The sequence below is a fragment of the Aspergillus mulundensis genome (genome assembly GCF_003369625.1).
Source record: "Aspergillus mulundensis strain DSM 5745 chromosome Unknown scaffold_15, whole genome shotgun sequence".
Lineage (NCBI taxonomy): Eukaryota > Fungi > Ascomycota > Eurotiomycetes > Eurotiales > Aspergillaceae > Aspergillus > Aspergillus mulundensis.
In genome coordinates this window covers 615,982-637,144 of record NW_020797903.1, presented here as the reverse complement: position 1 = coordinate 637,144, position 21,163 = coordinate 615,982, and the positions used below count along the sequence as shown (strand labels likewise).

General features: G+C 52.2%; 9 protein-coding genes across 9 annotated transcripts; 6 read left to right on the top strand and 3 right to left on the bottom strand.

The window, feature by feature from the left end:
- Positions 1-384: 384 nt before the first annotated feature.
- On the top strand, positions 385-1,454 carry DSM5745_10524 (Rag GTPase GTR1; the record flags this gene model as incomplete). Its single annotated transcript, XM_026752540.1, has 2 exons — positions 385-578; positions 650-1,454. The coding sequence occupies 2 exons, from the start codon at positions 385-387 to the stop codon at positions 1,452-1,454; spliced, it is 999 nt and encodes a 332-aa protein (XP_026598983.1).
- Positions 1,455-2,227: 773 nt separating this feature from the next.
- On the bottom strand, positions 2,228-4,094 carry DSM5745_10523 (AP-1 complex subunit mu; the record flags this gene model as incomplete). Its single annotated transcript, XM_026752539.1, has 6 exons — positions 2,228-2,308; positions 2,405-2,776; positions 2,842-3,331; positions 3,384-3,613; positions 3,831-3,959; positions 4,056-4,094. The coding sequence occupies 6 exons, from the start codon at positions 4,092-4,094 to the stop codon at positions 2,228-2,230; spliced, it is 1,341 nt and encodes a 446-aa protein (XP_026598982.1).
- Positions 4,095-5,125: 1,031 nt separating this feature from the next.
- Positions 5,126-6,036, bottom strand: DSM5745_10522 (mitochondrial 54S ribosomal protein mL57; the record flags this gene model as incomplete). Its single annotated transcript, XM_026752538.1, has 3 exons — positions 5,126-5,281; positions 5,343-5,575; positions 5,646-6,036. The coding sequence occupies 3 exons, from the start codon at positions 6,034-6,036 to the stop codon at positions 5,126-5,128; spliced, it is 780 nt and encodes a 259-aa protein (XP_026598981.1).
- A 3,446-nt stretch (positions 6,037-9,482) lies between these two features.
- DSM5745_10521 (succinate dehydrogenase cytochrome b560 subunit) lies at positions 9,483-10,274 on the bottom strand (the record flags this gene model as incomplete). The annotated part of the gene is made up of 3 exons (XM_026752537.1): positions 9,483-9,918; positions 10,081-10,180; positions 10,235-10,274. 3 exons carry the CDS (start codon positions 10,272-10,274, stop codon positions 9,483-9,485), a joined length of 576 nt encoding a protein of 191 aa, XP_026598980.1.
- Positions 10,275-11,404: 1,130 nt separating this feature from the next.
- Positions 11,405-12,627, top strand: DSM5745_10520 (transaldolase family protein; the record flags this gene model as incomplete). Its single annotated transcript, XM_026752536.1, has 6 exons — positions 11,405-11,491; positions 11,540-11,668; positions 11,726-11,834; positions 11,879-12,113; positions 12,173-12,500; positions 12,547-12,627. 6 exons carry the CDS (start codon positions 11,405-11,407, stop codon positions 12,625-12,627), a joined length of 969 nt encoding a protein of 322 aa, XP_026598979.1.
- A 1,120-nt stretch (positions 12,628-13,747) lies between these two features.
- Positions 13,748-14,984, top strand: DSM5745_10519 (cation diffusion facilitator family transporter; the record flags this gene model as incomplete). The annotated part of the gene is made up of 2 exons (XM_026752535.1): positions 13,748-14,291; positions 14,347-14,984. The coding sequence occupies 2 exons, from the start codon at positions 13,748-13,750 to the stop codon at positions 14,982-14,984; spliced, it is 1,182 nt and encodes a 393-aa protein (XP_026598978.1).
- A 948-nt stretch (positions 14,985-15,932) lies between these two features.
- On the top strand, positions 15,933-17,712 carry DSM5745_10518 (xylulokinase; the record flags this gene model as incomplete). Its single annotated transcript, XM_026752534.1, has 2 exons — positions 15,933-16,436; positions 16,486-17,712. 2 exons carry the CDS (start codon positions 15,933-15,935, stop codon positions 17,710-17,712), a joined length of 1,731 nt encoding a protein of 576 aa, XP_026598977.1.
- A 771-nt stretch (positions 17,713-18,483) lies between these two features.
- DSM5745_10517 (uncharacterized protein) lies at positions 18,484-20,249 on the top strand (the record flags this gene model as incomplete). Its single annotated transcript, XM_026752533.1, has 2 exons — positions 18,484-19,435; positions 19,480-20,249. 2 exons carry the CDS (start codon positions 18,484-18,486, stop codon positions 20,247-20,249), a joined length of 1,722 nt encoding a protein of 573 aa, XP_026598976.1.
- An 89-nt stretch (positions 20,250-20,338) lies between these two features.
- DSM5745_10516 (uncharacterized protein) lies at positions 20,339-20,893 on the top strand (the record flags this gene model as incomplete). The annotated part of the gene is made up of 1 exon (XM_026752532.1): positions 20,339-20,893. One exon carries the CDS (start codon positions 20,339-20,341, stop codon positions 20,891-20,893), a length of 555 nt encoding a protein of 184 aa, XP_026598975.1.
- Between the last annotated feature and the right edge of the window lie 270 nt (positions 20,894-21,163).

Genomic DNA, 21,163 nt, shown 5'->3' with positions numbered 1-21,163 from the left:
CACATTGGGGACAAGGTTGTGACAACCAATCATTATAGCTGTTTCAATACAAAAAAAGCATTCGAGGTTCCAGGTTGTTGGCATTTCACTAAAGAATCGATCATCGCAAGTATACACGTGACCATCCGGAACGTAGTCGGGCCGACAATGTGACGATATGACGAGGCTGGTCCAGTACTCCGTAGTGATCCCTCTCCAACGCATGCAAGGCCGACCTGCATTGTCCTCTTGAAAGAACTATTACACTCGGACCTCGCTTGCTGGAATACCAATGGAAACCTGAATCATCGAATGCTGAACCTGCCGCCCTACAAGAGCTATTTCCGGCTTGGACGGCAGCTGCGGGGTACCGGTTGAACCGAGGACATCTCCAATTGAGCAACAATGGATGGCCGGAAGAAGAAGAGAAAGGTCCTCTTGATGGGCAAGAGTGGCTCGGGGAAGTCGTCTATGCGCTCGATCATATTCAGCAATTACGTTGCCAAAGACGTACGGCGGCTGGGAGCCACGATTGACGTTGAGCATAGCCATGTCAAGTTTATGGGGAACCTGACATTGAACCTCTGGGATTGCGGAGGGTGAGTATTCTGTACCTCTGATCGGTTATACTCCAGATTCTGGGGCCCCAGCTGATTCAATCACTGTATAGCCAAGATGCCTTCATGGAGACTTATCTCGCCTCGCAACGAGGGAACATCTTCTCCGACGTCGCAGTCCTCATCTACGTCTTTGACATCGAGTCGCGCGAAGTCGAGCGCGATCTAGACACATACATGGCCATCATCGGCGCATTGAGAGAATACAGCCCGCACGCCTACGTCTTCTGTCTCGTCCACAAGCTCGACCTCATACAAGCCGAGCACCGGCAACGCATCTACGAGGAGCGCTCCGCTCTCATTCGCAGCCGCACCGAACATTTCACAATTGATACGTTCGGGAGCAGCATTTGGGACCAATCCCTTTACAAAGCCTGGGCGGGAATAGTCCACAAACTCATCCCAAATCTTACAGTGATCGAACGATTTCTGCACGCTTTCGCCAAGCGCATCGACGCCGAGGAAGTCATTCTATTTGAGCGCTCCACGTTCCTCACAGTCACCTCCGTCTCATCGGAGATTGGCGATCTGAACCCGATATACGACCGCCATGAGCGATTATCGAATATCATGAAGGCGTTCAAACACTGCGCCGCTCGCAATACACATACAACGCCCGCCTCGGCGGGGTTCGTCGTCATGCACACCAAAACACCCCAGTTCAATGTATTCCTCGGCCGATTCACAGATAACACATACATATTCATCGTTGTACCACCAGGCGAGGCAGCATACAACTGCGCCGTGCTTAATACCATGCTCGCCAGAGAGGGCTTCTCTAAAGCTGCAGGTGCCGTACATGGAGACAGCTTCCCGCTTCCTGCGGCCGACTTCCCAGATGAGTCGAATAGCAACTAAACAACCCACGGCGGCCGAATAGAAGCCTCCGCCATCATCGGTTTTTTCAAAAATTGATACGCCCCTCCAACCCATTTTGGGAAACGAACTGAACCAACTTGCCAACCACTGGCCTTGTCATTGAATACCACCTAAGCTAGCGACTATCTTGAGATACCCAACCCAGTCTTCACCCAGTACGATGGGCATATGTATTGTTATGCGATATAACCAGAAACAACAACAGTGCATACAGTTAAACTAAAGAACAATAGTGTGTTGTAATTGTTGACAAAATAGCTTACATGCACCACTTTTTCTCCTTCGTCCCATCCACCGTGCAAAAGGAAAGGGTGTAAGAACACCTTGTACGGCCTGGAAATGAAGAGCACGCTTTTTGTAGCCTGGCTAACTGATCCTCTATAGTACTTAGACTATTCAACTCGTCCTACTGTTCAGTGGGCTCTTACTGGTACAACGATATATACTCTTACCCGGGACTTCCGAAAATGTGGCGCCGGTCTCAGATTCAAACCCTACAAGTCAACAAACGAGAATTTACCGCAATGCCTCTTATGATAGATATATTACCTACTATATTCCATCGGATTCGACACGCCGACCATAGCATGACATGGTGTATAGACGGGCAGAAGCCAGGAAACCAACCCAACAAGCACAAGAAAGAAAGAAAGTCCATCTATTTCAATTCCAGCTCAACTGCAGTATGTATAACGCATGAAGAAGGGATGCATGTAAGAAGAAAGAGAAGAAGGAAAATGAAAAGCTCTACATCATTGTACATCCGGCATTCGGACAGCAATATCACCCGACTGCGTGATGTATCGGACCCAGGGCAGGGATGGGTATTGTAACTACAAACACAAACACGGTCAGCATGAACAGTATCCAAGCAAAAAATGCAGATCCAGCATAAGCATAGGATGGATGTGGGAAGGCGAAAAACGAACCTTCGGCTCCGTAATCTTCAAATACCGCACCTGAATACCGGAAGTCGTGAAATAAGGAATCTCAAACTTGACATTGATCGGCCTTTTCGCCTTCCCCTGGTGGGTGCCGCCCATGCTACCACCAAAGCCACCGGTCATACCACCGCCCACCTCGTCGTCGCCCTTGACGGAGGGCAGACCCAGCTCTGCGCGCATGAGGAACTCCTTACCGCCGCCAAACTGCTTGATCTTCCAGACGATGGCGGACTTTTCAGGCGCATAGTGGACTGTGCCGATGTTCGTGCGGAAGCGGGGGGAGTCGGCGTCGTCGGGAACGGGGACAAGGATCTCGACGTTGTTGGCTGTGCTACGGCGCTTGAATTGGGCTTTGGCCTGGATTGCTGGGTTAATATATCTTGCATGAACTGGGTGGAATGATGAAGGGAGACAGAGCGCACCTTCAACATGTACTCAATTCGAGAACCAGAGTGCGACTCTACTAGGCACTCGACCCAGATGAGAGGCTTGACTTGTGTGTTAAGGCGGTAGCTCATCAGCTCGAACTCTCCGTCCGGCGGAATGAAGCTGATTGTGCGGTCGTTCTCGAACCGAGATAGTCGGACACACTGGTGGAATTTGACGTCCTCCATCTCGACAGCCTTCCCCCGCGTTGCTCGCCCGGTTGTCTCAAACATGACCTTGTCGTTCAAGCCGAGACGAAGCTCAGGCATTCCACTCAGGTAACACTTCATCTTGACAGCACCCAGGATCTCTGACCGCAGAACGTTTCCAGTAGCGGAGACAAGGAGGTTGAGTGATTCGACAACATCGAGGAAGACTTCGTTCTTGCGGTAGCGGATGCCTTCGCTTCGCCAGGAGACAGCGTTTGTGACGGCGATTGGTGGTCGGGCTTGCACTTCCAGCTTGTGTGATTCTTGTGTGATGTACCTGGAAGCCATAGTTAGTTGTGTTCTATGACCTGGTAGGGGGACACGCCTACTCTTGTAGGATCTTGCTCTCCGTTGTTTGTGGGTATCCGAAATCCATCATCTCATCGAGCAATTCGTAGATGATAACGAAGTTATCCCGGATACTCTCCTCTTCCAGCACCTTAAAGTATTCTGTGAAGACCTCCACAATCTTGTGGAGGAAGAGGAGGATTTCGGTCGCATTGGTGTTTTTCTTGGTCAAGGCGAGGATGTAAAGGTTGCTGTGACGAATATAGAGGTACTACCGCGTAGTTAGTATAGAGAACAAGTTGGTAAATATTCAGACTCTCTGTTGCAGCACCCAACCAAGTGCCGGCCAGATAAAGTTCCCAAGAAGCGCTGGTGCAGCATGTAGAGAGCCCAAATCCAGCGACAATGCGGGTTGCGGGGAGCAGCGGGGAGCGCGACACGTAAGGGAAGCCGTCGCCAGTCGCAAGCACCAAACCAGACGAACGTACATTGATTCCTTCGTGGGAGAAACACGGAGCTACAGCGGAGCTTTCTTCTTCGGCGTCACTGAGTAGGATGGGGAATTTCTCGACGGCGGACATGGGAATGTCTCCGCGATAGTTTCGGGCTAGAAGGGTCTACAGGAGAGAGATCGGTCAGCACGAGGGACTTCAGCGGGCTGCAGCCGGAGAGGAATTGAGGCAACGTCAAATGTATAGACTGGAATAACTCACCTTGCCCTTCAAATCAAGGAAGAAAAGGGCCGACGCCATCGCGAAGGACGAGGGAGGTATGGTCGGGGAGGTGAAGGCGGAGGTCAGGAGCTCTTGGACGACTTGAGGCCAGCAAAACCGCTAGTCGACCGAAGCGGAGAGGAGAGTATGCGCTCGACGCGACGACGCTGGTGGAGGGAGACGGAGAGATTGTTTATTTAAACGTTTCGAGGTGAAGATCAAATCTATGATTGCGTAGCTTTAGTCTTGGGACTAACCCCGTAGCTCGAGGGTCCTGGTAGCCCGTCTTGGGGCATTGACGGGGTATACACAGTACGACGACTACGTGCAGACATAAAAACGGCAGCGCTATCCTTGAAGCACTCGAGCTGAGATCTAGATTTAAGAGCTAATCACACTTACATTATATACTTGTCAACTCAAATATCTACTATGAAAATTCACGAGACAGCTGGAGTCGCTGAATGTTTCCTTCTAGATCCCTGATCACGTGCGCGGGACAGACATCACTAACCCAAACAAGCCTAGCGGCATCAAATATAATGCTCGATTTTCTTCCGCGATTTGATTCCTTTTTCTTTTCTTCTTTGTACCATACGCTCCCAATAGACAGTTCAAGCTAGCATTAATCCTTTACTGTGATTTCCGCTGCCAGTCCTGACATTCTGTTAGGCTGGCAGCGGGCTTATTATTGCTTACTTGCGATACAGTGGTGCGAAGACTATGCATCGTAGTAACGAGGGTTCCATAAGAGCTGGCCGGGTATTTTGCGCTGTTACCCGGGCGGTGTCAGAGGAACCGTACATCCCTATATAATCAATTGGTATTGGTATACTACTGAATTGGTATCGGTCCGCTTCCAAGTGTGACTGGGCGTTGATAGAAGAAGCCCGAGGCTCAAGGTGGTAGAATGGTGGTATTTGCCGTCATATTAACACAAGCTGATAGTAAAAGTACAAATAAGATGGTGATATATCCCCGTCCTTCCAACACGTACAGAGAGAATATCCAAGCACTAAAATAACGCCTTGAAAATGCTCCTGCGGCTATTTCCCCAACGAACCCCCAAGCTATACCGTAACCTGGAACCCCAGAGGTGCTAATATCCGCTCCCGCGCCACTTTGTTGGCAACCAGATTGCCCTTTTCCAGAGAAATAGCACCGACGAGCGCGTAAAGTGTGTGTGCGAGGACAAGATCGACGCCGGAACCGTCGAGGTTCCTGGGCTGTCAAAATGCGTTAGCTGATAGACGATCTAGAGGCAGACTGGTTATCGGGCAGGCTCACCTTCCGAGGACTCCATCGGAGAACTTTCTCTAAATCGTAATGCCGCGCGACGTTGGCAAGCTTCGACTTGTCCGTAAGGAACCGCTTCGTGTTGTCAGACAGGTTGTCGAGGCCCTCCAGCGCTGGGTGCTCGAAAGGCTTCCGCCCGTAGCGGTCAGGAGCCGGTTGGCCATGAGTGTTCGGAGCGCTCTGTGCCAGAGCAAGCGAGGCCTGTAGCTGGACAATACGTTTCCCTGATTGCGAATCATGATCAGCCGATGAACCTCCGCCGGCGCACCACCGCCACAAGGAAGAACTACATACCCAGGAAAGCCAAGCGGTCGTTGAAGCCTCTTCGGCCCTGATCGAAACTCTTATGTGTCACTGCAAGCCATTTGACCTCATCGGTGAGAACCTTGTCGCCGCCCTCGCCGAGGAAGCGAATGTAGAACTGGTCGAGAAGTTGAGGGTCGTTGTTGACGGGGAAGTCGGGCCTTTTGGAGTCGAAGTGGAGAGAGAAAGGAGCCTTCATGCGAGGAGGCGTGTACGACCATCGCGGCTTGTTTGTGTAGTCGACTGGTGGCTCCTCCGCGGGCGTGGAATAGTTACGGCGAGAGAGAGGGAGCGCGAATTGAGCCGGGTAGAGGGAGGAGAAAGAGCGGCATGCAGAGCAGGAAGCGGTCCTGACCGCTCGTACGGGGAGCAATGAGGCCATGGCGTAGCGAGGTGTCGAGAGACAAAGGCAATTGATCTGTTCGGGTCTTTTCAGAATGGCCGGCGTGAATTCGAGATGTCTGGAAAGAATTCGGAGATAAGGCGCTAGTCCCAGATAAGCATAGTGGATTCAGGTACCTTCTACATCGGCTGCCACCACTATTTCCGGTTATTCCATGTATCCTGTACTTGTGCTACTCAGGAGCAGAATCTTGGGAAAAGCAAATCTTTCGCCCGCTCTGGATATCGCAATTTGGGCTGTCTAGCATTGACTGTCTTGGAGAGCTGATCCCAGCTACGGCCATGATGACGGGGAGACCAACCCATGCCACTACTCCCAAGGTACTTTGTACTTTGTACGTTGGATTTCCCCCAGTCAATTGGAGAATTCTGTGGTATCCTTCACCGCAATATGATGCTGGTCCAGGGCGAGAGGCATAGGTGAGTTAACCCTGTCAGTGTCACTCTAGACGCCATGGAAGCTAACACCCAATGAGACCACACAAACATGCGCAGGCGACACCTTTGGACATATGCATGGCAATATCTACTGAACAACGACCCTCTAAGCTGCAGAACAATTAAATTGCTCTTGCAATTCCTGGAGCTGTCTGGATCTAGCCACCTGCACCCATCACGGAGAGAAGACCGGCGGTAAGCGTCTGGTCGAATTTTCGTACGTTTGTTACCGGGTGACATCCGGGGTCTGCAGCAACCTGACGCACGCTTCTAGAAAATCGCCACGGTGGAAATTCAAGGTCACAGCCGACGGGGAATTATTGCCGTACCCTAGTTACTCATGAGGCGTTCGCTACGGACGATTGGATTATGGACGCGAAGCAAGACAAGTGTGAAGCGGTCCTGTTCCATATGCTGGGAGATGATGCTTTCTACTCAGCCGACATTGAACTGCAAGGCGACGCTACTGTTCTAGACGTGGATGTATGGAGCCTTGCTGAAACCAAGCAGATTCCCAACCGCTTGCCCATTTATTGGAAGGGTGGATTTACCGCAAGGGTGGTTGATCACAGACCTGAAGTCGAAAGAATGTTCTTGGAGAGGAGTGTTTTTGCAGCTTCCATTGCTTGAGGGGCTTGCTGCATTGAGTATATTCTTTTTTGCGGCTGGCCGCAGCTCGAATGCCGACAACAGGCCAAGAACGACCGTCACCAGCCTCGGTTCGAGAAAATGGCCTTGACAAGGACTGTCTTTTGTCCTCATTCACCCATAGTGAGGACATCCAAAATGGCCTTTACCATAAACGTTGTGCGACCCTGGTAAAGGGCTCCGGCATGAATCATGAAACCGTCCACGTGTTCGTGTTGCTTGCATTATACACCGACCATAGCTCAGAGGATTCTGGGTTGTGCAAAAGCCCATCTTCGCCTTCTTGAAGCTGCGGTATATCTGCTCGTTCTGTGGCAGAACAGCCGCAGGGCCAATAAGATCAAGGGCCTCTTGCCGGATAGTGGTCCCGTTGAAGCCGAAACAGGCCTTCATGCTAAGGCAGTCGAGAGCAAAAGACCGAACGGAGACGAAGACACCCTAGACGCGTGTGGGTCATCTAGCATTTGCCCATCGACTTGTTTCAAGGACGGGAGCTGGGCTTGCCTCAAATACCCGCGTCCGTGCACCTAAATACAAGGCAAACCAGTTGTGGAGAGAGCTCTCGAATACGCCCCCGGACCTGCACCCTTGGTGCTTCTAAAATTTACAACCAGAACGGTCCGAGGGTTCCGGGGAGCTATGGGCGTTTTGTTAGGGCAGAGAATTGTTTCAGAAACAAAACAGAAAGCATGAAGCAGGCAATAGGGTTCAGAAAGAATATAACGTTTCCATCGAACAACTCTCGTTGGCCACTTGCCCGCCTGAAGAGTTCGGCACTGACCAACCATTTGCGTTCTCTCGCAAGCTCTTCTGCAATGAACCGAATCGTTAGGCGCGTGGTGACATTGAGCAGGCGCCTGCAAGCCTGAGGGACAAGAAACGTACGATCGCGCATAACGCAGGCCTGCTGCGCCTCCTAAGGCAATGACATTTCTAGCCTTGAAACGGCTGCAATATTCCCCTGTTGGATCTTCTCGGAGCCGGCCGGTATCTAAGTGTAGGTACGTACGTAGCAAGCACCTTGTCTAACTCGCCTTCCGTCGGGCCCTTGCAGCAACCGAGAAGACGGGCTTCGAATTGACGCCATCTGGGTATGAAGATCGACTGAGGAATGGTCCCTTCCCGTGGATCGGACGGAAGCTGTCGTCAGTTCTGGCGGTGTACAATTTGTTCAGAGGGGAAACAGTCTTTTGGGATCGTGGGCGCGCTCAGATTCTGGGTTTAAATAGAGGTTTGTCTGGTCGAAAAACTGCCATGGATAACTTTCCTGACCATCGTGAAGTGACTTTCCCCGTTTCGCCCCGGTCCAGATCGCTATAAAGCTAGGTAAAAGCAAGCTCCTCACGGTATATACTTCATCTCGCGTCAATATCTTTTTGAGCGAAATTCCCCGAGAAACACTCCCACCTTATTATCCACATACGTCCCCATACACCATGGCGTCAGAATCGAGCTCAATAATGTCCATCACCATGCACTGCGTCATCAACCCAGGCGACCTCGTCGCGTCAACCTTTGTCAATCACTCCGTGCAAGATCCCCCATCACCTCGACCCTATCCTCCGAACCCACCCAATAGTCCAGCCTAAATGCTGCAACGGGTGGGTTGGTAGGGCTTGGGATTAACTGCAGGTAGACGAGTACGATCATAGGTATGCCCATCCCTGAACTTTCGAAATGCATACAGTGAATGCTAATTGACTGTGCCGAGCAGAAACCGAGCGATAACGGCCGTGTATACAACGAAMGATAATGAAACGGACTGACTGTACCTGTACATCTCGATATGCATGGTTAATGTGATGGAGGACGATGAGAATGGGAACCGCGGTGATGATTGTGCGCACATGAATGCTAAATGATAGACTGTGCAGTGTCATTATCGATTGACATAGCTGAGGCGAGGAAACTTGGAAGGATAGGGTGCGGATTCTAAAAAGCTTACGATGGTAATCAAGCCGGATGGTTTGGTCGTCGCTTTTGTGCCTGTTTGCTAGCACCGCACTCGATGAGTTAGTGGTACCATTTGCATCCCATGCTGCCGAATAAATTATCCGTGGTCAGAGCAAGTCTTTTCCCCAGAAGTCATTGGTGTTTACTTGTCTTCCTTGACTTCTTCCGGTCATAATTCCATCAGCAGAGGCGTAAGCCATCCGACTGTACCGTAGCTGCCCGAGATCCTACATCTCAATAAGCGTGAAAATCAAACCAGACTGTCCGTGCGTAATTGCAAAAAGTCCATTCAGAAGTACAAAAGACCTGTATAAAATATATAGCAAGAAAGAATTTTAGAACGAGAAGAAACTCATAGGTATGACACAGGGAAAATCACAATCACAATCACAGGAAAGCAAGCCAAAGAGCGCTGACAACGCTAACACCAACAACCGCCCAGCCAGTCTGGATAACCTGCTTGTTGGTGATACCACGACCAGCATCCCACATCAAGTGTCGAAGCCCGTTGAATGAGTGGTAGGTGAAGGGGAGCGCGAAGAAGGTCTTGAAGCTGAGCTGCGCGGCGAGCGGGAGGGCAGCGAACGCAGCGGCCAGAGACGCGGACTCGAGGTGCCAGCCGAACAGGGGCGCAGCGAGGTAGGCGGTTGCGAATAGGTAGAGGGGGCCAGAGAGCATCAAGCCGGTGATTCGGTTCAGACCACTCATCAGCCAGGTGATTTGGGGGCGGTAGATGGTGAGGTGAGGGGCGACGGGGCGGCGGAGACGCTGCTCGGCGAGGATCTTGGTGGGATCGCTGGTTTTCGTGTTGGTGGCGGCGAATCTGGGTGTGCTTGTTAGTGTCGTTCTATTGCGGATGTTGTTCCTCCTGCTCCGGTTCGAGCTTGTTGGATGTATATGACGTCTCGATCGAGGTCCGTTGTACACGCGCATCAACCAGGAGGGCCCGGGGAACCCATTGTAAAGCTGCAAGCGGTCCGCTCACCTAGTCTGAATCATCTGGACGTTCCTGCCCATGGCAACGGCGGCGGGGGAGGCGGCGTTCATGAGAGTCCAGCGCATGGCGTAGGGCTGCTGGACGGCAACTGGGAGGAGTTAGAGACGCGAATTGCCGAAGCCGTGGAATTGGAGGTACGTACGCCGTCGCAGCGACTGTTGGGCGACCTTCTGAGAGAGCATGATTGTGTTGGTATGACCGAAGCAACGACAAGGAGGCTGATATCCAAGCGCAAGGGCGAACGTCGTCGTCCAGAAGAAAGTGGCCTTGAATTCCCGATCGCTCGCAACGGCTCGGAAGCACGGGACCGACAACCTCGGGTTTAGTCCCAGTTACAGACTCCGCTTTGCTGTCCTTGTCCAATCAGGACTGTTGTATTACCAGCTGGAAGATCTTTCTTCCATGCTGTCACGTGAGCTGCCATCAACTCTGCCGTCTTTTCTTCCTCGAGCTCTTCTCCTCTTTCTTTTTCTTCCCCAAGGGACTCAGCTCACGTTTCTACCACATCCGGGATGATGTTGACGTGCCCAGCGAGGCCTCACTGGTTCGGCATTCTGTCGCGACCGCAGAGGTCCATGAGTTACCTGAGAGGAAATTCATCCCGTCGTTAATCGCCCAGTTCTTTCTTTCCATGAAAGGGAAGGGTTTCATATCAGGGTCACATACCGTAGAACATCTAGTATCTAAACGCTTTTGGTCAAAGTTTAGCCTGAACCCGCCCTGGAGCATGCTCGCCTCTGCAAATATCTGCAGGAGAGAGTCTTAATATTGTCGTCCTGAAGCTTAGGTTCGATATCTACAATACTCGTGGCAGTACGGAGTATCATTGAAGGCAGCCATGATCAGGCACCGACTTTTGCCAAACCTCGCTCAATGTCTAAAGACATGGTCCCTGGTCGTTGGTCGATCTACAAGTGCCGGACTCACCACCAGATTCGCGGTATGCTTCTGAACTTGCTCGTACTGGTTGAGATGTAGAGTGGGACTGTCTTCGCATACTATATGCTCTAGCCAAGGCTATCAGAGATGCAAGACTACATAACTCGCAGCAGCACCCTTTACTGGGTGTTAATCAGCTGATCCGAGCAGACAAAAGATGGTCGTATAAATAAGGGTAGTATAGCTGCAGTGGCTAGGTATCTGTCTACCCCTCTTTCACTCTCCCAGTTCCTCAACATTATCCAGCCTCATCTACAATGACAAGCCAAACCGGACTAGATATTCTCCTCCAAAGGACCATCGTGGATTGTGATACTTTAGATGAAGAAGGTATACTGACTGATTTTTGTCATCTCGGTATCTCAGTGGCTTCATGTTCGGCTCAAATGCAAGAACAAGAGATGACAATCTCCCAGTCCCCAGGACTCTCGGCCCATTTCGAGATTGTACTTCCAACCAAGTATGTATATGTCTGCCCTGGAGCAGATCATCATGACCAATGACCTAGGCTATCGCATTCGCCGAGCTCTCGAAGCCAAAGCATGCTGGCTTGATCGAGGACTCTCTCAAGGAAGCATTGAAGCTTGCCTCTCGCTTCCGAGACATTGATTATATTGAATTAGCCGTTGACATAGCGGTCTGTTGTAGACTTGTTTCTAGAAGGTGAAAGAGCGCGAACTAACACAGCTCACAGATGGTTAAGCTGGCTCTAAAGATCCTCCCTCATATCCATGGACATGTCCACATTCAGACAAACCCCAACTATTCATACTCGACTGAGAAGACAATTGCAAACGCTTTTAGTAAGTGGTGTATCTGAACATGCGATATGTATTGACCGTATAAGGGATTGTCCAGATCTTCAAATATCTGGATCTCGGCATTGAGACCACCCGCCGAGTCTGCATCAAGATACCGAGTACGTGGGAAGGCCTGATGGCATGCCGAACCCTCGAAATGGCGGGAGTTCGCACGCTGGCCACAACGCTCTTCACGTTTGAGCAAGCCGCTCTCGCTGCGGAGGTTGGCTGCACGTATATTGCGCCATACGTCAACCAGCTCAAAGTCCATTTCGAGCCGGGGTAAGTTAGTTGGTACTTTACCCGCCGAGTTAAGCTTGAATGACATTGCTCTCTTATAGATTCGTGGACCCGCAGAAACTGCTGCCTCTCTGCGTCTCGGTTCAGGCATACTACGAAGCTATAGGTGCTAGAACAGCGGTGCTCCCAGCCAGTCTGACGTCTACCGACGAGATATTTGCCCTAGCCGGGGCTCACCACATCACTATATCTCCCGGTCTGTTGCGACAGCTTTCGACGCCCGTCTCTGGCCCAGTGACCGCATCTCTGTTCGACTCTGAGCTGCCATATTTAGAGCCCAAGTTAATCTCTTATGTGAATGATGAAGCTGGGTATCGGGGAGCGTTCGGTCGTGCAGATAATGGAGCTGGAGTGACGAAGCTCACACAGGTATGCTCAATACAGTGACAGAGAGACCAATACTCACAACCGGCAGGCCATCATAATATTCAATTCCATGCAGGAAAAGCTGATTGAACTTTTCACGGCACAGCAAGAAATGTTGTTTCGAAAATGATGTATGGGAAAGAAACGAGGGACTACCATACCTCCTCTAAGGATATCTTGGTATCCTGTGTTAGGGTTCAGGGAGATAATTCGGATCGCGCATTATTCCCATGTCTTCCTGGCATATAATAGTAGATACATAGACCCTAACTCGACTGCGACCATGTCCGGAGTATACGAGCGGTTGTGGCTCAAGTCAATTCCGAGATGGATCTGCTGGTACGTCATCGGTCTCAGCTTGCGGTGCGTCGTCAGAGACTGCGTGGCCATAGCAGGACCACAGCTTGGCAGTCCGCTGCTGGAACATTGTAAAGAAGGAAAGGATGAAGGATCTTGATAGAAGAATATAGAGTACTCGATTCGATAGTGAAGTAAGAGATCAGATAAGACAAGGCACTGGCAGCGGAGCCGATCGGGTCAAGACTCAAGAGTCAAGACAAGCCACCCGAACCGACAAATGATGCAGTCAGCGCATGCCGGCTCGTCTCTGCCGGATTAGTAGCTGGGGGTTCATATACTGACGACGTAGACGGCCAGTAAACTTCATCTGATTTCAATCACTCCGGTCCCTGGTTCCTCTCCCTAGCCTTCCCCTCATCCTGCAGACCTGCTGCACTCATCAAGGTACCTGCACTCGACCACGACCGATGTGACTCTGACGGGCCAGGGTCGGCTGAGAAACCACAGTGTCCTCTACTATTGACGAATCAATTTTAGTTTCACTATCTGCCTGCGCTCCCTTTTTACGATCTACAGCTCTAACAGCGACTAGTCACTGCGCTGTCGTGGGTGGTGGTGGTTGTGCCTTCGAGTCCGTGTCGGGGGGAGCAATGCCGCTGACGCAGCCCCTGTGGTGCAGGGTCCATCCATCACCAGCACCAGCTTCAGGTCTCCTCCGTCGTTCCATCTTGAGAGCTAGACCCCGGTTGACTCGTCCTCCACTTGCGCGTTCCTCTCCGACGCAATTCCGAGTTCTTCGCACTTCGGCCACGTCGCCTGCTCGCGGTGCTTCAAAAAGTTCCTCCTCTCCCCTTCCTCCTCTTTCGTCCAATGTCCGCGCCCGACCTCTTCCGCCGCTATCCCTATTGACCACTTCAACAACAATCACTCCCCGCACAACACTCCCGGCTATGGCGACGCAGACGAGAGAACATGGTGGCCATGGCCATCATCACCATCACCACCATGGAAACACGTACCTGACCTCTACGAATACACATGATGCCGGTGTGCGGATTACACGTCTCGGATTGGTTGCGAATCTCGCGATGGCTATTGGGAAGTTTATCGGTGGCTATGTGTTCCACTCGCAGGCTTTGATTGCAGACGCCTACCATGCGTTAACGGATCTGGTCTCGGACTTCCTGACCCTGGGTACTGTCGCGTGGTCGCTGAAACCTCCGAGCGAGCGATTTCCAAACGGTTACGGAAAGATCGAGAGTATTGGTGCGCTGGGAGTCAGCGGACTCCTGCTCGCTGGTGGTGTATTTATGGGTCTGAACTCTGGCCAGGTCTTGCTGGATCAGTTCTTCCCTGAGGCGGCGTCGGCGATTTCTCATCTGGATCTGGGACACGGCCACTCGCACAGCCATGCCGACATTCTTGGGCCTAGCATCCACGCCGCCTGGCTTGCGGCGGGCTCCATTGTTGTGAAGGAGTGGCTCTATCATGCTAGTAGGTTTCGTCTAAGTTGCTGTGAGAAGATCATGCTGACCACTATTCTTAACAGCAATGAAAGTCGCAGTCGAGCGTAAATCGTCCGTCCTCGCTTCGAACGCCATCCACCACCGAGTCGACTCCCTCACAAGCATTGTCGCGCTGTTTACCATTGGCGGAACATATCTATTCCAAGACGCCTCCTGGCTGGATCCCGTGGGCGGACTGCTCATTTCGCTCATGGTCATCAAGGCTGGATGGGGCAACACGCGAACCTCTCTCCTCGAGCTGGCGGATACGGCCGTCGACGACGAGATCAAGACCGCTGTGCAGAAGGCTGCAGCCAAAGCTCTCGGTACCATCAGCGAGGGCGAGTTGATCAAGATCCGGGATGTGCAAGGCATGAAATCAGGACAGAACTACCTCATGGACGTTGAGATCGCTGTCCCGGGAGCTTGGTCTGTCCAGCGCTCCCGCGAGATCGAAGAGAAGGTCCGCTCGACCATTGGGTCCAGCCTTCGCGGGGTCAAGCGCGTCAAGATCCGCTTCATCCCCCTCGAGCAGGAAAGCTTGGACTTTTCCGAAGAGTTCATTTCGCCGGATGTTAGCAGCCAGGCAAACCCGGAGCCCGAGGAAAGTGTCGAGGAAGAGGCGCACCACGAGCGCGCGAATGGGCATAAACATGACGACGGTGCCCGCAAGAGGCGCTGAAGGACAGTCGAGCAAGGCCAAGAGGCCACTCGGTGCAATGGATTTCCGTTTCGGATGTATTTTGGCTTGATACCCGGCGAGCGCAGGAAGCCACTGGAGGATAGATTCAGGGTAGGCTCGGAAGAAAAGCCCTGAGATTCGTGGGCAAAGATTGATGGCGTTAGAAAGGGGTTCTACTGTTTCCTATACATTAGATAGGAGGGACTGGATATGTACCCGCAAGCTATCTACAAACTATCTATACAATTAAAAGTCAGATACAGTCTAGATTCTGGAAGACTCTGCATGGCGCTTGTAAGTTGTAACCGACCTGCTGGGACTCGGACTGGGACCTGGACTCGGTTGATTTCACGGCGGAGCTGCGGTGGATGAATCCAGACTTGCCCGCGTGATGATCGATATTAACCGGCTAAAGGCAAATTGCCGGTTTCCTGGATTCCTTTTTTTATTGAACTCAGTATATATGCAGCTATACTGAAAAACCACCCGACCAGCTCCTCCCTATACAATTAACCAGTCTCAGCGTGGGATAAAGAGTCCGTGCAGTCAGTAGTAGTACGGTAGCAGGGCATTACGTAGGCGTTACCTAAGGGTCCGTGGGCGGGTGACATCAACTGCGGATCCCCCGCGAAGAGAAGGTCCTAACTATGGCGGGGAGATGGATCATCAAGAGGATAAATTCCAGAACCCAATTCGGTGAGTGAGCTGGCGTTTATCTCCAGGAAAAAGTAAGGGCGTTGTTAGCTGTTATAAAGCTGTTATTCATCCCACCTTCGTCGTTGACTCCTCTTGCTTCCTCGACTCTAGCAGAGCTTCGACTATATTATCGCTAGAGCCTTTGACGCATCTTACACATCTATTTATCTTCCTTACTGAACACCGGAGCTCAGAGCTCCTGGACACCTACTCACCCCTCGATTCCCCCCGATCCACACCGCAATCTCCAAAATGTCCTCCCCCAAGGGCCCCCTCTATATCGGCTTCGACCTCTCCACCCAACAACTAAAAGGGCTCGTCGTAAACTCCGATCTAAAAGTCGTCTACCTCTCGATCTTCGACTTCGACGCCGACTCGCACAGCTTCCCGATAAAGAAGGGCGTGCTCACCAACGAGGCCGAGCACGAGGTCTTCGCGCCCGTTGCGCTCTGGCTACAGGCGCTCGATAGCGTCCTTGAGGGACTGAAGAAGCAGGGTCTCGACTTTAGTCTTGTCCGCGGGATAAGTGGTGCTGGGCAGCAGCATGGGAGTGTTTATTGGGGGCGGGATGCGGAGAGGTTGTTGAGGGACTTGAATGCGGGGAAGACGCTGCAGGAGCAGCTAGAGGGCGCGTTCTCGCATCCGTTTAGCCCGAACTGGCAGGATTCGAGTACGCAGAAGGAGTGCGATGAGTTTGATGAGTACCTTGGCGGCGCTGCGAAGTTGGCGGATGTGACGGGGAGTAAGGCGCATCATGTAAGTTCTCCGATGGGTTATGGGTGGGATGGTGCTGACGGTTGTGTAGAGGTTCACCGGGCCTCAGATCCTGAGGTTCCAGAAGAAGTACCCGGACGTGTATGACAAGACGTCGAGGATCTCGCTGGTCTCGTCTTTCCTGGCATCGCTGTTCCTCGGCCATGTTGCGCCGTTTGATATCTCCGATGTTTGCGGTATGAACCTCTGGAACATCCACAAGGGCGCCTACGACGAGGACCTCCTGAAGCTCTGCGCCGGCACACACGGCGTCGAAGACCTGAAGCGCAAGCTCGGCGATGTCCCTGAAGACGGCGGCATCGACCTGGGCAAGGTGCACCGCTACTACGTCGACCGGTATGGTTTCAGCCCTGATTGCACCGTCATCCCAAGCACAGGCGACAACCCCGCGACAATCCTAGCCCTCCCCCTCCGCCCCTCCGATGCAATGGTCTCGCTCGGAACATCCACGACCTTCCTCATGTCCACCCCCAGCTACAAAGCCGACCCGGCAACCCACTTCTTCAACCACCCCACGACGCCCGGGCTCTACATGTTCATGCTCTGCTATAAAAACGGCGGGCTGGCGCGCGAGCACGTCCGCGACGCAATCAACGACAGCAAGGGCGACGAGAACCCGTCTAACCCCTGGGCACACTTCGACTCCGTTGCCCTGCAAACCCCGCCGCTAGGCCAGAAGTCCTCTTCAGACCCCATGAAAATGGGCCTCTTCTTCCCCCGCCCCGAAATCGTGCCTAACCTGCGCGCCGGCAAGTGGCTGTTCAACTACGATCCATCTACTGGAAAACTCACCGAAACACCCAACGGCGAGGGCTGGGACAAACCCGCCGACGAAGCCCGCGCCATCATCGAATCCCAACTCCTCTCCCTGCGCCTCCGCTCGCGCGGGCTCACAACTAGTCCCGGCGGCAACATCCCCGCGCAGCCGCGCCGCGTGTACCTTGTCGGCGGCGGATCAAAGAACAAGACCATCGCCAAGATCGCCGGCGAGATTCTAGGTGGCTCGGAGGGCGTGTATAAGCTCGAGATCGGCGATAACGCGTGTGCCTTGGGTGCAGCGTATAAGGCTGTCTGGGCGCTCGAGAGAAAGAAGGACCAGACCTTTGAGGATCTGATTGGGGCGCGCTGGCACGAGGAGGAGTTCATTGAGAAGATTGCGGATGGGTATCAGGAGGAGCCGTTTGAGAGGTATGGAAAGGCTGTGGAGGGGTTCGAGAAGATGGAACTGAGGGTTTTGGAGCAGCAGGGGAAGAAATAAGAGTTGGTGGTTGGTAATGATGCTATATAGACTTGCTACTTGAGCGCAATTGTTAGTCTGACTTGGACTTCCTTGACTTTCTGAAAAGTAAACTAACCTGCAGTGCACGACTGTACGCCACGGGGCACTCGGAAGATGGTGTATAGAGTAGATAACCAGCCCATGTTGAATGGCATTTGGAGCCCATATGGACGTTGGGATATGTCGACATGTCCAGAGGAGGACGACCAAACACTTGATAGAGATTGGACCTGAGCGCCAGCAAACATTCGGATTCAGATGTAGATGATGTGGGCGGAGTGCTGGGCTCTACAGGCCGTATGCCTGTATTGTTGACACGATCCTCCGAATCCAACCACTCGGATATTAGTGCACCCTTTTCAGTGTGAATGCCTTGAGCGTTGCTGAGTTACCTAACCAGTTCCCTGGTGGCGCACAGTATTGCCCAGCAGGCCAGGCCGCAAAATACATGCTGTACTTTTCATCCTCGTTAAAGATCAATCGCCGTCGAAATGCACTACCCCTGGCAAAAGTAGTGCCATTGGCGAGGATGTCCCCAGGATATAATTGGTTCGGAAATGATACTACCATCCATGCTCAAATGTCGGAATCTTCACCATAAAAGTGAGAATTGACTCACATTGTAAATTCAAAATAGAATCACGTGTCACTCCAGTAACACATCTTTGACAGCGAGCTTTACCACCATCAATATCACCCTTCACATAATTATCGCCCTCCACTACATCTTCCTTACTTCACGACCTTACCATGAGCAATAAGTATACTGCGTCCGACTCCCACTCCTCTGGGACTCGCCCTTCTGAGGGGTCATCCGGAGAGTCATCACTTGCTTCTCGCCTCGATACACGCGACAGGTATAGAATCGGAGGTCCAGGTGCATTGCCAAGATGGCCAGTCATATCAAGCGCTCCTATAAACCTCGACGAGAACCTTGCAAACACAGCCGTGGAAATTGCTCTTAGTCAGTTACAAACAAGCAACATCAACTACGATCGTGTCTCATTCGCTAGTAGGTACACGCACGGACAGACAGCTACGGAAATTGATTCAACACTACTCATCCTCACCAATTTTGAACACCACCGGGATCAGTTAGTTTCACTGCTTGATACGTTGGTGGCTACCCTATCAGAGCTCGGACACAGTGGGAGAGTCGAGATTCTAGACACGCGTGCGAGTGGCGGTATGAAAAGCTTCGCACCAAAACTGACCCAGGAGCAACGGGGAGCCTGGCAAGGAACACTAGCCTTTATTATACGGACACTGGGCTCTATCGAAGTCGATTGGAGGCAAATCTATGCCACCAATCGCGGGTACTGGGAGGCAATATCAACCCCCACTGTGGTCATAAAGACCGCAGTCTTGATTGACAGCTACCCCGAAACACGCCATATCCGCAATGAACTCACAGAAAAAGGGTTGTCGCTAGAGCTAATGGGAATCGAGGGACTGTGGGGTCTCTTTGGGAACCTCCAAGCAGCAATTGACGACGAACAAGTCCGCACTAGCTTAGAGTGGCCCTTTTCACCCTCGTACCATGGTATGGGGATTAGCATAGGAAGAAGTTTTCAACAGACCCCTAGGACAGCAAGCACCCTCGGCGGATACCTCAGAATTCAGAAAAATGGCATTGAGCATACGGTTGGGCTGGGGTGTTATCATGGTTTTAGAATGAATGAAGATGGAACCCATGATTCAAGTACGCCTGGCCTATCCAATTCGGAATCACGCTGACATCGATAGACCTTGACTCAGGTGGCGCAACCAATCTGGATTGGCCATGCCAGTCCCCAGCCCCCTATGACGTACAAATATTCCGAGAGTCGTTGATGAGCACCGCCCACCATCCCATTCCCGAAACCCTTGCGCCAGGCATCAAGGCAAAGCGAGAAGCACAGCGCAACCAGAGTATGCGACAGATTCAGGAAATCAACGTGTTCGACCCAAGCATTGGAAATCTGGTAGCCGTCTCAGGATGGCACAAGCGCTCGCTAAGCCGCAGCATAAGCGCGCCGCTTGTTCTTATCGATTGGGCTTGCATTGAAATACTGCAGCAGCATTGCCCCTATCCGATCAATAGCATTGACGACATGCGACCGCGACTGCTCCGGTTCTGCCCAGAGGCAGTTGGTAGTTGGAAGACTGACAAGCAAACGGTTGATAAAATCGCCCAGATGCCCTCTCAAGATACTCCAATCTTCAAACAAGGCCGAACAACCGGGTTGACAGCTGGCTTACTTGGTGGTCTTTTACCAGCAGCTTTCAGACTGGAAGATGCCCCGCAGCATCTTCATCACCGCGGATATGTGGTATTCACTGCCCCCTTTAGAAACGCTTTTAGTGGACCGGGCGATTCAGGCGCATGGTGTCTAGACGGAAATGGCGACGTGGTCGGCCAGTTGATTGGCGGAAACCAAATAGAGGGCAGCGGCATTCTAATCCCTTTTGCTGTCGTCGTCAATGATATCGAGAAGAAGCTGGATCTGAAGCCGGGCAGCATAAGGCTTTTATGAGAGGAACTTGCGCGTTTGCCCTTTTCTAGGCTTATTTTCTACGTTTTCTTCCCTTTTGCTTTTATCTTGTCAGTTACTCCGCACTTCAGATGGACAAACCAACTGATAAACAGCCTAGGAAGTATGCCCTAGTTGTATTCGCCGGCTTCTCGGTGATGCTCACAACCTGCGCCTTTATCGTCTCCTATGGCGTCTACCGGTCCCTATACAAACAGTGGACCGAAGCTAAAGGCACCCCGTTCACTGGAAGCTCTACTGCCCTCATTAACCTAGTCGATATCCTAGCTATTGCCCTAATGTCAACGGGCGGGCCGTTCGCTATGCACTGGTCAAAGATCTACTTGCCCCAGGCTGTCGTTATCACCGGAGGCTGGGTGTTTGTCATCGCATACATCCTGTCGGGCTTTGGCAAAGCTTTATGGCACTTTGCCCTGGCGCAGGGAGTCATCCTAGGGATTAGGACTTGTCTGGCTTATGTGCCCACGCTCGTCTCTATCGCCGGGTACGCAGTACCTGTGAGCCAAAGTTCCACGAGCAAGTTCGGCTCCAGACGCAAGGCTTCCGACGAAGAAGCGGCTGGATCAAAGCGCCCATGGTCAACTACCGCGCCGCACGCTCAAAACGATTCCTCGCGCAATGTTTAGGTTGTTTCTTGCAGTCTGCTGGCTATCCCACGCCGCTATTTTTCTTTGCCGCGTATGCGAGTACGTTGGGGTACAGTGCCAACACGGCAGCGAACTTCATCACGCTCAATAGCGCCTCAAACTTTGTCTCACGAATTGCAATCCGCTACGCCGCTGACCGGTACGGCCGCATCAATGCGCTGGTAACGAGTTAAGGCTATCGCCGTCTTCGCCTTCTGGACCCCGTCTATGCTCCACGCCCCCCATGCCGACGTCCCCAAATCCAGTGCT